Genomic DNA, 16,193 nt, shown 5'->3' on the forward strand with positions numbered 1-16,193 from the left:
GTGCTGGGATTACAGGCCTGAGCCACCGCGTCCAGCTTAACACATTTTCAACTAATGATATTTTCAATTTACAATCGGTTTATTGGGATGTAACCCCCCTCATAAGTAGACTAAATAGAGGAGCTTCTGTACAAAACAAGCTCCCTACCCTTCCACTATCTGTCTAAAAGCGGGACGTAAATTTTCAAAGATGTCCCACCTCCTCTCTACAAAAGACAAAAGTTAATCACCAGAGACAACTTTAGACCTTTATCAGCCAGAGATGGCACTAGAAGAACCTACATAACACACTTCACTCACTACCTGTAGCTACCATTAGTTTCTCATATCTCTACCTTCAGTCTGTTGCTTTTGGAAACCTCAAACTGCTTTCCTTTGTCCTGTCATTTCTCCACAAATTTATTGTTCTTTATTGTAAACGCTACGTAATTGCCCATTCTAAACCACGTCTTTGAGTTACTCTTCCTTGAGTTTTGCCCATGTATGTATGAGATGTGCGTTACTAAAATTTGTTTTTATCTTGCCAATACGTGCTTTGTGATAAGAACCTAGAAAGGCAGAAAGATATTTCCCTCCCTACAGCCCCAAAGAGGACTTGAGATGCGGGTTCCGTTCTTTTCCTTCAGCTCCTCCCTTTGTAGATTGCACTCCGGTCATCCCCCTTCCGTCACCATGCCCTTTTTTCATTGAGTAACTATATCTGATGTACCTGGGGTTTTCTTAGGTAAATTCCAGGCCCAGGGGAAACAGCTTCATTCTTTTTTTTTTTTTAATCAGACAGCCTCCTGAACCAGAAGAGGTTCAGAGTGACTCCCACAGTTTCACTCTTGAACTTGGAAATTTTCCAAATTGCCTCAGCAAAAGGCTGCTACAGTCGGTCTTCGTAGCTTCCTTTCTCCAGAGTATCCTGTCGGCACGAGGTGCAGGAGCGTCGCCCCGCTGCCCGACCGCTGCCGGCTTCCAGAGGCGGACCCGGGTGTCAGCAGCCAGGGCGTAGGCCGGGCCCGGCGCGTTTAGAGGAATCGTCTCCGAGCCACGGGGCCTGAACGCCACCGCAGAAGGAGCGCGGGGTCCTCCGAGGTTCCCCTTCTCTAAATGTGCACCTTCCTCAGGGAGACCCTGTGCAGCTGAGGGAAAGTCACCACTCAGGGTTCCGGGCCAAGGGCCAGATATAAGAGCTGCCACCAGAAAAAAAAAAAAAAAAACAAAAAAAGGCACGAAGAGGAGGTGGGCAGATTCCCAAGGCTGTTTCGCCCACTAATTTTGCCCAGAGATGACTCTCAGGTCTCTGAGCTTATGCTCTGCGGCTGTTGAGCAAGGACTCGCTTGGCGCTCTGATAAGCCCATTACGGGAGCCTTCCCTCCACGCCGGCACAGTGGGAAAAACGACAACGCGCCGCCCTTGGAACGCGACGCCGGGCCCGGCGCTGCGCAGCCTCCTGCGGCGCTCCGTGCCCTTCCTTTTGCCCGTCTCCAAGATGGCGGCCGCCCCGGCCCGCCCCGCCTCCTCACCGCGCAGAGCCGCGCCGCGCGCTCCCACCGCCCCTCCCCGCGCGAGCTCCACCCAGGTCGCAGGCAGCGCGGTCGGCGGCGGCTGTTTCCCGCCATTGTGCGAAGTGGAGGCTGCGGGCCAGTACGCGCCGGCCTGCCCGTCGCCAGCAGCTCCTCGGCGGCCCTGCTGCAGCCGCCCTCCCTGAGGTGCGGAAGGCCCGTGCCCCGCCGCTCGTTGTGCGTGGGAGGGCGCGGGCGAGGAGCGGCCAAGCAGCTGAACAGGAGCTGGGCGCCGGCCACCCGGCCGCCCGGCCGCGCTCGGCCCGCGGATCGCCGCCGCCCGGGCCGCGCCGTCCCCGGCCGCCGGCGAGATGCCGTGTGGGGAGGATTGGCTCAGCCACCCGCTGGGAATCGTGCAGGGCTTCTTTGGTGAGTGTCGGCGCCGTGGGGCGGGCCGGGCTGGGCCGGGCGGGCAGCCGAGTTTGCAGAGCCCCGGGATTCGGCCCCGCTGCGCGGCCCCCACTCAGGACCACCTGGGGGGCTCGTGCGGCCCGAGACGGCGCCCCGGGGCCTGCGCCGGCCCCAGCTGGGACAGCCTCTCCCCCGGGCGCCGCGGGCAGGAGCCGTAGCCGCGGCCGCAGGTGCCTCCCACCTGCCCGAGTCGCAGTTCGCGAGCCGCCAAGGTGAAGTGGGGCGCGGGCTGTGATTGACCGCCTCTCTCCCGGCCTGTGGCACGGACAGGGCCCCGGGTACAGCAAACTCCTGGAGGTCCTCGAACCCTGGGGAGGCCCCGCAGAGCGGCGAGGAGGGAAAACCACTTTGCCTGTGGGAAGCTCACAGGATATTTCAAAACTTCCGGTTCGTCGGGGAGTGCTCGCTGGCACAGAAGTTGGTTCTAACTCCCGTGTTAACCTCATTCTCTTTTTCAGAGGCAAGATTTAAGGTTCATAGCTTAGTTTTCCTATTGGGATGACTTTAGAACCCATCTAGTCTGGATCTGCTCCTGTCCCAGAGCCAGCAAGAAATACTGAGCTACTTGAGTTTGTACATAGGGCTGAGAATGCTGCAGGCGAGCTTAGTAAATTTTGGTTGTGATTGCTGTTGCTACTTTTCTGCGAAGGGTACACGAAGAAAAAATTATATTTGTTGTCCTTAACTGGGCATTTTGACAACCGTCCCATTCCCCAGTGTCTTTTTGCACGTAATGAGTGGTGGGGTCAGACCCAACTAGAAATCACTGTAGATGGCAACACCTGACTTGTTGGAGTTAAGTTAGAGTTGTAGAGCGACCTTAGCTCATTGAAAACACCGTGGGGTACTTGGGAGAAAAGCCAGTAGGAAGCTAAATCATCCTCAGCGGCCAAAACCGACGGCAAACAGTGTATGGTGTTTCTTATGGAAGAGCCTCTAGTGCTCACTCAGGAAGTCCTTATTAATTTATCTGTTATTTTAATTAATTTAGTTATCTGGTTTCCCAGGCTGAAACTAAAGGCATTACATTAGAAGAAAACCTGGATAGGCATCCGGACTCAGCCAGTGAACAGACAGCCTGGTGAAGAAATTTAAAACCACCTACACATTAAAAAAAAAAAAAAAAAAAAGGCAGATTCACTATATAGCAGTCAAGGGTGCTTTGAGAAAGGGGCATGTATTTCTCCACTAAATCCTAGTAATTTATGTTCATAATAATCCTAGAACTGATAATCGATGCTCAACATAATGGCCCAAAAATGTCAAGTGAATATTCAATTGTAGCATTGGTTTAAGAGGGTGGAGATGCAAGGATTTTAGGAAAAAATCCTTCCAAAGTAAAAAGGTTTGGTGCTTAAAGGGTTAAATTTCAAAAATAAAAGGTTAAATTTCAGTGACTGATATTAGAATATTCACTTATGAAAGATACTCCATACTCTGATTTTGCTGGATAAATGAGATGATTTCATATTTGATAGAGATTTGAATGTATTTGTGTCAAATTTTGTCTCCAAAGTGTATGTCCTAAGAGACACATCTTCGTGGTACAGAAAGGATATAACTTAGATACAAATAAAAGCTTTAGAGTATTTTATAAATTTCTTGGATTGTTGTGGGAACCTGAAGTTTGTTGATGTCTTTCTCTTGTTCCCATGTAGGTTGTGTCTTAAAGAGAAGTCATAAAGTGTTTGTAGAGGCTGTTGCCGTATTTTCCTATCACTGTGACTGTATTGCACACCTTTATAATAATAGCATTACAAGTATTCTTGTGTGAGAACTTAAACTTTTTGGTTTAGTAGGAAATTGTACCCCCCCCCACCCCCCCGCCGCCCCGTAGAAAGGTAATGCCTATGTATTGTACAAAAGGAAAAAAAGCAATTCAGTAACATATAGCAGAAAACAAAAGATCTTTAAAGATCCTTCATCTTCAAGATACCATTTGGTTCATGGTTGTGTATATTTTCTTTTCTTTTTTTTTTTTTTTTTTAAAAGATGGAGTTTCACCACGTTGGTCAGGCTGGTCTTGAACTCCCGACCTCAGGTGATCCACCCACCTTGGCCTCCAAAGTGCTTGGATTACAGGCGTGAGCCACCACGCCCAGCCCAGTTGTGTATATTTTCTCTGCATATATTTAGACCGTTTTTTAAAACTGAAAAGTGCAGTTTTGTTGTGTATATTATTTTGAAATACACATTTCTTAATATACCTTGGACATCTTTCCAACGGTATTGGAATCTTTTTCCAATTCTTTTTTTCTTTTTTTTTTTTTTGAGATGGAGTCTCACTGTGTCGCCCAGGCTGGAGTACAGTGGCACCATCTCAGCTCACTGCAACGTCTGCCTTCCGGGTTCAAGTGATTCTCCTACCTCAGCCCCCCGACTAGCTGGGATTACAGGCACCCACCACCACACCCCACTAATTTTTGTATTTTTAGTAGAGATGGGGTTTTACCATGTTGGCCAGGCTGGTCTCGAACTCCTGACCTCAAGTGATCCGCCCTCCTCAGTCTCCCCAAGTGTTGGGATTACAGGGGTGAGCCCCATTCTTATTGTCCTTGTCATATAGTGTTGTGTAAACTTACTAACCCTGTCATATATTTTAGGTTAGGTGTCACAATAATCTAGAGCTGTGCAGTCCAGGGCAGTAGCCAAGTGTGGCTATTTAAATGTAAATTAATTAAAATTACACAAAATTAAAAGTTTGATGTTGCTAACCACATTTCAAGTGCTCAGTAGCTACATGTGGATGGCGGCTATTGTATTAACAGAGATCTGGAATATTCTTAACATCAGAAAGTTCTGTTTACAGCGCTGATCTGGAGTATGCCACTTTTTAGTATATGATGCTAGTTTTTTTTTTCTTTCTTTCTTTTTTTTTTTTTTGATAACCAGCTACTCACTGACTTTTTGGGGATTTTAATTTGGTCACTGTATCTTATCAGTTCTAGTTTTTGGTGTTTTTTTTTTTTTCACTCTTGTCGCCCAGGCTGGAGTGCAGTGGTGATCTCTGCTCACTGCAACCTCCCACCTCTCAGGTTCAAACAATTCTCCTGCCTCAGCCTCCCAAGTAGCTGGGATTAGAGGCGCCTTCCACCATACCCGGCTAATTTTTGTATTTTTAGTAGAGATGGGGTTTCACCATGTTAGCAAGGCTGGTCTCGAACTCCTGCCTGCCTCGACCTCCCAAAGTGCTGGAATTACAGATGTGAGCCACGGCGCCTGGCCCAGACCTTCATCTCCAATGTTACTGTCATAATTAAGGCCATTGTAGTCTCTTTCCTGGACACTGGAACAGTCCTCTAATTGTTTTTTGCCTCGAGTCTTGCTTCTCTTCCACCTTCCACGCTGGAACCAAGTCCTTCAGTGACTTCTTTTTTTTTTTTTTTTAATATTGCATTTTAGGTTTTCGGGTACATGTGAAGAACATGTAAGATTGTTGCATAGGTACACACATGGCAGTGTGATTTCCTGCCTTTCAGTGACTTCTTATTGCCCTTCCTATCTGATCCAGGCCTTTTAAAGTGATTTATGAGGCCCTTGTTGGCTCCACCCTTGCCTTGCTCTGAGACTTTACCACTGCGTGTCCCCTCCTCTTACTCTCCATTCCAGCCTCACTGAAACTTCTTTCAGTTCTTTGATTTTGAACCTGTGTCTAGGCCTTTTGCATATCCTATTTCTTGTGCCTGATTCCCCCTTCCATCCCATGTCTACTTTTCTGGCTCAGTTTTACTTTTCCTTTGGAAACCTAAGTTAGGTACCAAGGTAGGGTACCCCCTGCTCCATGTTACTGGAGGATCCTATTATATATGTCTTTGAAAATTAGTATGCAAAGCGCATTGTTGAAATTCCTTGTTTCCGAAGTTCCTTTGCTGGATCTTGACTCTGCAAATTCAGGGCCTGTATCTGCATTATTCACCATTATATCCTAATTTCCTAGAATGTGCTTTGTACATTGAAAGTGCTCAGTGGACACTTGCTGAACAAAAGCAGTGGAAAGACTGATTAATCAGAAATGTTGTTAATTGAAATGGCTACTGAGATCACAAATCTCAAAATTTTTCTTTTTTTGGAGTCAGGATCTTGCTCTGTTGCCCAGGCTGGAGTGCCAGTGGCGTGATCTCGGCTCACTGCAACCTCTACCTCCTGGGTTCAAGCCATTCTCGTGCCTTAGTCTCCTGAGTAGCTGGGACTGTAGGTGCACACCACCATGCCTGGCTAAATTTTGTATTTTTAGTAGAGACAGGGTTTTGCCATGTTGGCCAGGATGGTCTCATCTCCTGACCTTGTGATCCACCTGCCTTGGCCTCACAAAGTGCTGGGATTACAGGCATGAACCACCGCACCTGGCCTGCAGTAACTACCTTTAACCGTTTCTGCTTTTAGAGGTTTTTTTTGTTTTTTGGTTTTTTTTTTGAGACGGAGTTTAGCTCTTGTTACCCAGGCTGGAGTGCAATGGCGCGATCTCGGCTCACCGCAACCTCCGCCTCCTGGGTTCAGGCAATTCTCCTGCCTCAGCTTCCTGAGTAGCTGGGATTACAGGCACGCGCCACCATGCCTAGCTAATTTTTTGTATTTTTAGTAGAGACGGGGTTTCACCATGTTGACCAGGATGGTCTCGATCTCTTGACCTCGTGATCCACCCGCCTCGGCCTCCCAAAGTGCTGGGATTACAGGCGTGAGCCACCGCACCTGGCCCCCCACCTTTTTTTTTTTTTTTGAGACAGAGTCTTCCCTCTGTCACCTCTGTCGCCCAGGTTGGAGTGCAGTGCCATGATCTTGGCATGAACTGGCCTCAAGTGATCCGCCCCCGCCCCCTTGGCCTCCCAAATTGCTGGGATTACAGATGTGAGCTACTGTACCCAGCCTCTTTTGCTGTTTTCCCTTCAGTCATTGGTTAGACCAAGATGGTTATTCTGGTTGTATTTAAGGTTCTTTGATTGTATCTAGCAGAACTAGGCTAGCTCATGCAAAAAAGAGCAGTGTTGGTGGATTGGGCAGAGCAGACTGATTTATCACTAGTATTTTAGAGAATTTAAAGCAATAACAAAATAATTGGTCTGCTTTTTATTATCATCGTGAATCTAAACAGACAATCCATGCCCTTATTGTCCGTACCCAGCTTGGATCTCTCCTACCACTCTGTCCTTGGTAGGCCACTGAAAAAAAGGTAATTTATATTAAGGCTATAAACCCAATGGCAGGGAGAGTGATTGGGTATTCCAAGAGACTGAGTGGAATCAGGAACTGGAAAGCTAGCAGGAATCCAAGCAACTCAGTATTTCTCTCTTAGGCTACATTCATCTCTGCACACTTAACTTTCTGTTTCTACTCCATGTCTCTCAAATTTACTTATTCACAGTTCCAACCCACGCTAGCTAGCATCTTTATTTTCAGGCATAGAAACTCTGATTGGCACAACATGGAGTCAGGAATCCATTCACTCAGAGATCAGTCATCTGTGGCCATGGCACAGTGTTACGTGGGACAGTTGTGACTGTTGTCCACACCTCAACAGTGGGGGTGTTCTGAGAAGAAGAATAGCTCTTGTAGCCATGGCAAATGGCATAAAAAGGAGTTTTTGATAACTTAACACGTGGTTTCAAAAAAACCAACATGATGGTATGAACTGAATAAAAGTATGTGCTCTCTCCATTGAAATAACCAATTTTTTTTTTTTTTTTTTTTTTTTTTTTTTCCTGAGACAGTCTTAGCTTTGTTGCTTAGGCTGGACTGGAGTGGTGTGATCTCGGCTCACTGCAACCTCCCCCTCCTGAGTTCAAGCGATTCTCCTGCCTCAGACTCCTGAGTAGCTGGGAGGTGTATGCCCCCACGCCTGGCTAAATTTTGTATTTTTAGTAGAGACGGCGTTTCACCATACTGGCCAGAATGGTCTTGATCTCCTGACCTCATGATCCACCTACCTCGCCACCACACACGGCCCGAAGTAACCACTTTTAACTTATTTCTGCTTTTAAAGGTTCCCTCCCCCGCCTTTTTTTTTCTTTTTTGAGACAGAGTCTTGCTATGTTGCCTCTGTCACCCAGGTTGGAGTACAGTGGCATGATCTCGGCTCACTGCAACCTCTGCCTCCCAGGTTCAGGCAATTTTCCTGCCTCAGCCTTCCGAGTAGCTGGGACTACAGGCGCACGCTGTCATGCCGGCTAATTTTTTGTGTTTTAGTAGAGATGGGGTTTCACTGTGTTGTTCAGGTTGGTCCAAAATTTTTTTTTTTGAAATATAATTCACATAACAAAATTTACCATTTTAAAATGTACCATTCAATTTTTTTTTTTTTTTGCTATATTCATAATGATGTTGTGCAACCATCATCACTACTATCATTTTCTTTTTCTTTTTGAGATGGAGTGAGGCAGAGTCTCACTCTTGCCCAGGCTGGAGTGCAATGGGGAGATCTTGGTTCACTGCAACCCCCACCCACAACTGTTCGTCTGCCCACGGATTTACCTATTCTGAACGTTTCATGTAGATGGAATTATACAACATGTGGCCTTTGGGGTCTGGCTTCTTTTCATTTACCATGATATTTTCATGGTTCATCCATGTCATAATATGAATGAGTACTGCATACTGCATTCCTTTTCTTTTTGAGACAGAATCTATCTCTGTCGTCCAGGATGGAGTGCTGTGGCAAGATTGTGGCTCACAGCAGCCTTGAACTTCCAGTCTCAAGTGATCCTGCAGCCTCAGCTTCCTGAGTAGCTGGGGCTATAGGCATGTATGACCACACTCAGCTAATTTTTAAAACATTTTTTATAGATTTGGGGTCTCACTATGTTGCCCAGGCTGGGCTCAAACTCCTGGCCTCAAGTGACCCTCCTGCCTCGGCCTTCCAAAGTGCTGGGATTACAGATGTGAGCCACTGTACCCAGTCTGCATTGTTTTTATGACTGAAAATAATATTCCATTGTATGTACTGCATTTTGTTAATCCATGTATTTGTTGACGGACACTTGGGTTATTTCCTGCCTGTTATACATAGTGCTGGTATAAACATTCATGTACATGTTTTTGTGTGCATATAAGTTTTTGATTCTTTCCCAGATATACCTAGGGATGGAATTGCAAGGTCATATTATATTTAACTTTTTGAGGACTTGCCAGAGTTTTCCACAGTGGCTGCACCATTTTACTTCTCAGGTTCAAGTGATTCTCCTGCCTCAGCCTCCCAAGTAGCTGGGATTACAGGTGGCTGCCACCACGCCCAGCTAAAGTTTTGTATTTTTAGTAGAGACAGGTTTCACCACGTTGGCCAGACTGGTCTCAAACTCCTGACCTCAGGTAATCCACCTGCCTCAGCCTCCTGAAGTGCTGGGGTTACAGGCATGAGCCACCTTGCCTGGCCTAAAATGTTTTTTTTTTTTTTTTTTTTTTTTGAGACGGAGTTTCGCTCTTGTTACCCAGGCTGGAGTGCAATGGCGCGATCTCGGCTCACCGCAACCTCCGCCTCCTGGGTTCAAGCAATTCTCCTGCCTCAGCCTCCCAAGTAGCTGGGACTACGCAGCGAACGCCACCATGCCCAGCTAATTTTTGCATTTTTAGTAGAGACAGGGTTTCACCATGTTGACCAGGATGGTCTTGATCTCTTGACCTCGTGATCCACCCGCCTCGGCCTCCCAAAGTGTTGGGATTATGGGCATGAGCCACCACGCCCGGCTGGCCTAAAATGTTTTTAAGAAAGGTTGTGTGAGAAGAGGACAGGAGGCACATTATATAATGTTAAAACAGTCACTTCACCAAGAAGAGCTAACTATATATGCACCAAGCAACAGAGCTTCAAAATGTATGAAGCAAAAACCAGCATAAGTAAAAGAAAAAATAGGCAAATCTGCAATTGTAGTTAGATATTTTGCTACTCCTTTCTCAGTACTTGACATGATAGTGGATAGAAAATCAAGAGTACTGAACAACACACAACTACACAACACCATCAACCAAGTAGATCTAATTGACATTTGTCTACCTAATGACAGTGAAATACACATTCTTTTCAAGTGCACATGTAACATTCACCAAGATAAACCATATTCTGGGTCGTAAACCAAATATCAGACTTTAAAAAGAACACTTCTAAACAATCCGTGGACTAAAAATTCTCAAAGGAAAGCTTTAAATATTGTGAACTAAACCAAAATGAAAACTCAGCATATCAAAATTTGTGAGATACAGCCAAAGATGTGCTTAAATGCATTAACTGACTTCATCAGAAGAGAAGAAAGGACTTGTGAATAATTTAAGCGTCTACCTATGAAACTAGAAATGGAGAGCAAAATAAACCCAAATTAAACAAGAAAGGAAATAATAGAGAAATAGGAAACAGAAAAAAAAATAGAAAAATCCATTAAATAGAAAAAAAAAAATCAGTGAAACCCAGAGCTCTTTAAAAATAAATTAATAAAATTGTAAGCCTCTATCCAGACCAGCAAAGGATGGGGGGGGAAAAGGAGACAAATTACCAATGTTAGAAAAGGAGAGACCACCATAGACTGTACAAGCTTGAAAAGGATAATACAAACAACTCTACAGATACAAATTCATCTACTTAGATGAAATGGACCAGTTCCTCAGAAACCACTGTATTAGTTTCCTATTTCTTCTGTAACAAATAAGTGGCTTTAAAACAAAAGGTTTTTATTTACAATCCTGGAGACAGAGTCTGACATGGGTCTTACTGGGGTAAAATCAAATTGTTAACAGAACTTGCATTCCATTGTGGAGGCTTTAAGAGAGAATCTATTCCTTGGCTTTTCCTGCATCTAGAGTCTGCCCACATTTTTTGGCTTGTGGCCCCCTTCCACTTTCAAAGACAACAAGTTGAGTTGTTCTCACATCTTACTCTAACTTCCTCTTTCGCTGCGTCCTTCCACATTTAAGGACCCTTGTGATTACATTGAACCCACCCAGATAATTTTGCATTTTTAAGTTCAACTGATTATTAGCCTTAATTCCATTTGCTACTCTAATTCCCATATAACATACATTTACAAGTTCTGGGGATTAGGACATGAATATCTTGGTGGGGAGGGGTTGGGCATTATTCTGCTGATCACAACTACAAACTGTCCAAACTCACCCAAGATGAAATAGATAGCCATCTGTCCCCACAGCCCCAGTTCCCTCTAGTCTCCCCCTAGAAGTTCTATTGTAGTTTCTCACTGAATTTACCTACTCTAGTTAACTCATGTAAGTAGAATCATACAATATTTGACCTTTTATGTCTGGCTCATCTCACTTAGCATAATGTTTTCAAGGTTTATTCCTGTTGTCCTCATTGCTTTTTTTTTTTTTTCTTTTGGAGACTGAGTCTCACTCTGTCACCCAGGCTGGAGTGCAGCGGTGCAGTCTCAGCTCACTGAAACTTCTGCCTCTCTGATTCAAAGGATTTTGCTGTCTTAGCCTCCCAAGTAGCTGGGATTACAGGCGCATGCCACCACGCCTGGCTAATTTTTGTATTTATAGTAGAAACTGGGTTTAGCTGTATTGGACAGGCTGGTCTCGAACTCCTGACCTCAGTTGATCCGCCCACCTTGGCCTCCCAAAGTGCTGGGATTACAGGCGGGAGCCACCACACCGGCCCTCTTGCTTTTTAACAGAAGTACAAGGGTGGGCGCCTGAGGTCAAGAGTTCAAAACTCACGCCTGTAATCCTAGCACTTTGGGAAGCAGAGGCAGGTGGATCACCTGTTCAAAACCAGCCTGGCCAACATGATGAAACCCTGTCTCTAGGAAAAAAAAAAAGAAAAAAAAAACCCAAAGATACAAAAGCTAATTCAAATGGAAAAAGGCTATTATTTTCAACAAAGACTTGAACAATTCAACCTTTGCATGTGAAAATACAAATCTTGACCTATACCTCATTTCATATAAAAATTAACTCAAAATGAATTATAGATCTAACTATAAAACCTGAAACTATAAAACTTTTAAAAGAAAACAGATCTTTGTGACCTGGGGTTTGGCAATGAGTTCTTAAAACATGACAACAGAGGCACAATGCATAAAATAAAAATTTGATAAATTGGGCTTCATCAAAATTAAAAACCTTTCCTCTGTAAAAAAAAAAAAAAAAAAAAAAAATACTATTAGCATGAAAAGACAGGCTATACACTGGGAGAATATATTTGAAAATCCAATATCAGAAAAAGAACTTGAATCCAGAATATAAAAGAAAACACAGTGGCAATTTAAAAACTCAGTTTTAAAAGGGGAAAAAGAGTTAAGTAGGCTTAAATAGACATTTCACCAGAAAGGATATAAGGATGGCAAATATCCCTCTGAAAAGATGGAAATTTAAGCCATGGTATTACATAGTAGAACAGCTAAAATTTAAAAATACATAGTGATGATAGTACTGGCAAGGATATGAGCAGCTAGATCTCTTACAAAGCAAATGGTGTAGCCACTTTGGAAGACAGGCAGAATCTTAATCATATATTTACCATGTACCCAGTTGTGTCATATCTAGATGTTCATTCTAGAAAAATGAAAGTTCATGTTCACATGAAAATCTGTAGACACGTGTTCTATAGTTTCGTTCATAGTTGTCAAAACCTGAAGACAATCTGAATGTCCTTCAGTAAGCAAACAGATAAACAAATTGGTTGTTATTCAGAGAAATAATAGCAATGAAAAGAAATGAAGTATTCATACACAGATGTGTTGGTGGTGGTCCCACAACCATCCATATGCCTGAGGAATTACTAGAAGGACTTATATGACTCGTTGTGTAGTTGTACTTCTCCCAAGATTTATTGCAGCAAGATGGTAAGGATACATAATTGGATCCTAAGGGAGAAAGACATACATGAGGTCTGGAGGAATCCAGTGTCTTGATAATTTTTTCTTTTTTATGGGGGTGGAGGTGGAGTTTTGTTCTAAGCACTAGGGCTGGAGTGCAGTGGGGTAATCTTGGTTCACTACAACCTCTGCCTCCCGGGTTCAAGTGATTCTCGTGCCTCAGCTTCCCAAGTAGTTAGAATTATAGTCACACACCACCACGTCTGGCTAATTTTTGTATTTTTAGTAGAAATGGGGTTTTACCATGCTGGCCAGGCTTGTCTCGAACTCCTGACCTCAGGTGATCCACCTGCCACAGCCTCCCAAAGTGCTGCAATTACAGTTGTGAGCCACTGTGCCTAGCTGGGAGATTTTTTTTCATTTTAAGTCCAGAGTTGGAAGGATCAATTACTTGAGCCCAGGAGTTCAAGACCAACCTGGACAACATAGCAAGACCTCTGTATCTACAAAAAAATTTAAAGGTAGCCAGGCATGGTGGGACATGCCTGGGTCCCAGCTACTCGGGAGACTGAGACCAGACGATCAATTGAGCTCAGGAAATTTAGGTTGCAGTGAGCCAGGATGACGCCACTGCATTCCATCCTGGGTGACAGAGCAACACCCTGTCTCAAAAAAAAAAAAAAAAAAAATTGCATTTATATACATTCAAGTAACTTAGAAATAACTTGCTGCTTCCCAGTCACTGCTTAATATAGCTTTACTACTTATTATGTGGTATTCTTATGTTTTTTACACAATTGCAGGCAGAATAGTTAGTGTGGCAGTCGTGGCTGTGTAACAGTCTTTTCTTTAAACATCCATTTTGACTACAAGCGAAAATACCCACTTATCTTTTACCCAATTCACTGTGTCTAGTGTTGTTACAGTCAGTCACCTAGAGGACTTTTTAAAACATGAATTGCTAGGCTCCACCCTTAAGAGTTTCTGATTCTGTGGTTTGGGGTTGGGCTGAATAATTTGCATTTCTAACAAGTATTCAGGTGGTGCTAATGATGCTGTTCAGGGAACCAACTTTGAGGACCAGTTTACTACTGGATTTAACGCCTGGGCGTCAGAATCACCTGAGGAGTCACCCATCCCTACTTCTTTTTCAGAACTGGCCTTTGTCCAGTTAAGTAACCGTGTTTGGAAGTCCTGCTCAAACATGGTGTTAGGATTGTATGAGCATTTTCAACAAATTCAGCTCCATAACAAGTGTAGAATTTTTGTTTTGTACTCCAAATCTTCATAACACTTGTGTGATGAATACAAACAGTGGCAGGATTGGCCCGCTGTGTGGTTTGGTGGTTTTAGTTCACATAAATCTGTATTCCATCAATAGCTCACTTTTTTGTCTTGGCCAATTCCCGTAAGTGCCTTCTGTAGATGACATGTTAATTGTAAGGAGTAAATAAACTGCACAGTAGATAAATGGACTATCACTTTGACTGGGTGATCAAAATTAACATCACCAATGAAGGGAAGATGAAGATCATGTCTTTCCAGATACCTGGAAGGACAAAATATCACTTAAATAGTAGTTTGACAACATCACTTAAACAGCAGTTTGAAACCATCATTTAAACAGCAGTTTGGTTATACTTGATTGGAATCTAATCATAAGGGAACCAACAAATCCAAATTGAGAAGCATTCAATGTTTTAAAAAGGACCTTATTCTTCTTAAATAGCAATGTCATAAAATATAAAGCTTGAGGAACTATTTCAGATTAAAGGAGAGTAAAGAGACCTGATAGCTAAATGCAAAAGTGATCCTAGGCCAGGTCCTGTACTGAAGGGAAAAAAGTGCTACAGAGGATAGTATTGGGTCATAAGACAAATTGGAATATGGATCGTAGGTTAGATAAAAAGTATTGGGTCAATTTTGAATTTCCTGAGGTTGATAACAGTACTACGGTTATAGAAGATAGTTTCCTTAGGAGACATACTGAAATATCTGGAGGTAAAAATACCTGATAGTGCAACTTAATCTTTTTGTTTGTTTGTTTGATTTTTTTGAGATGGAGTTTCGCTCTTGTTGCCCAGGCTGGAGTGCAATGGTGCGATCTTGGCTCGCCGCAACTTCCACCTCCCAGATTCAAGCAGTTCTGCCTCAGGCTCCCGAGTAGCTGAGATTACAGGCATGCACCATCACGCCTGACTAGTTTTATATTTTTAGTAGAGATGAAGTTTCTCCATGTTGGTCAGACTGGTCTCAAACTCCCAACCTCAGGTGATCCCCCCCACCTCAGCCTCCCAAAGTGCTGGAATTATGGGCGTGAGCCACCACACCCAGCCTGTGCAACTTAAATGAGTCAGAAAAATAATAAGAGATAGAGCAAATGATAAGCAAGTGAGGCAGGGATACAGGTGTTCTTTCCATCTTTTTTAAATCTGGAATTATTCCCAAATGAAATTATAAATAAACTTCAGCTTTTCATTTTAGGATAGTTGTAAAGATTAACAGAAAACTACATAAAAATGTTTTAAAAGAACAAAGTACTTTACAAGCAGTGGCTCATATGCTGCTGAATCTAGATGGCTTTGTATCTCATTCTGTAGGTGTCTCCAGCTTCACTGTGGGTGCCAGAGAGCTGGCAGGAAGTCAGCATCCTCCTGATTTATAACTGTCCCTCTCCCGGCCCAGTACAGTTTCTTGAATGTGTCTTGTGTAGTTCTTCAGACATGCTGAAGTACAAAATTCACCCTTCTAGCTAAAGTTGATTCTATCATAGTAGCACATTTTAGTTTGATTTTTGCTGGCTAAACTATTGTGTGACTCACCTGATCATAGTCTCTGATTATATATTGCCTGTATATTAGCTTTGAAAAGTACATTTGTCTTTCAGCCCAAAATGGAGTTAATCCTGACTGGGAGAAGAAAGTAATTGAGTATTTTAAGGAAAAACTGAAGGAAAATAATGCTCCTAAGTGGGTAAGCTTATTGCTATTTTCGGGGGAGAGGGTTGGGCAGACTATACAGTTTCTCTTGGTAGAGTAGTAGCACACGTGTAATTTAAAAATATGTAGATTAATGTGTACTTCTGCTTCAAGTATGTTTGTATGAAAAGATTTTCGTCTCTTGCTAATTGTTTAAGCAAATAAATACTAATACATTATGCCTCTAGGTGGCAGTAACTGACTGTATTGCTTCCTAAGACAAATCTTTAGTTGCAAAAGCATCAATTACCTTTGTTTTATTACCTTCATTTTGAAAGAATTGGCGTGTGCTAGTTTTAAGAGCTCAATGAGGTGAATGCCTTTTTGCTAATTGAAAAGTGTTCTAAATGAAAAACATTTTTTAGCATTCTTTTACATTATGATCAAATGTTATCTAAAACTGGGAAGAACTGGAAGAGAATTTATCCCAAGAATTATGTTAGCCAGTGAGATCATTTGGCTACCTGATGAGGTATGGGTGGGTGTGTGTTTAACAGTT

The 16,193-nt window shown here is 43.4% G+C and overlaps 1 protein-coding gene across 1 annotated transcript in view; it reads left to right on the plus strand.

The window, feature by feature from the left end:
- Positions 1-1,861: 1,861 nt before the first annotated feature.
- Positions 1,862-16,193, plus strand: part of MCMBP (minichromosome maintenance complex binding protein) — a 45,884-nt gene continuing 31,552 nt past the window's right edge. Inside the window, exons 1-2 of the mRNA XM_021676947.2 lie at positions 1,862-1,920; positions 15,604-15,689. Of these exons, the coding sequence (XP_021532622.2) occupies positions 1,863-1,920; positions 15,604-15,689 (144 nt within the window). The 5' untranslated portion in view covers position 1,862. The remainder of the gene's footprint in view (positions 1,921-15,603; positions 15,690-16,193) is intronic.

Source organism: Aotus nancymaae, unplaced genomic scaffold, assembly GCF_030222135.1.
Source record: "Aotus nancymaae isolate 86718 unplaced genomic scaffold, 86718_ANA_hifiasm-v0.15.2.pri h1tg000010l, whole genome shotgun sequence".
Lineage (NCBI taxonomy): Eukaryota > Metazoa > Chordata > Mammalia > Primates > Aotidae > Aotus > Aotus nancymaae.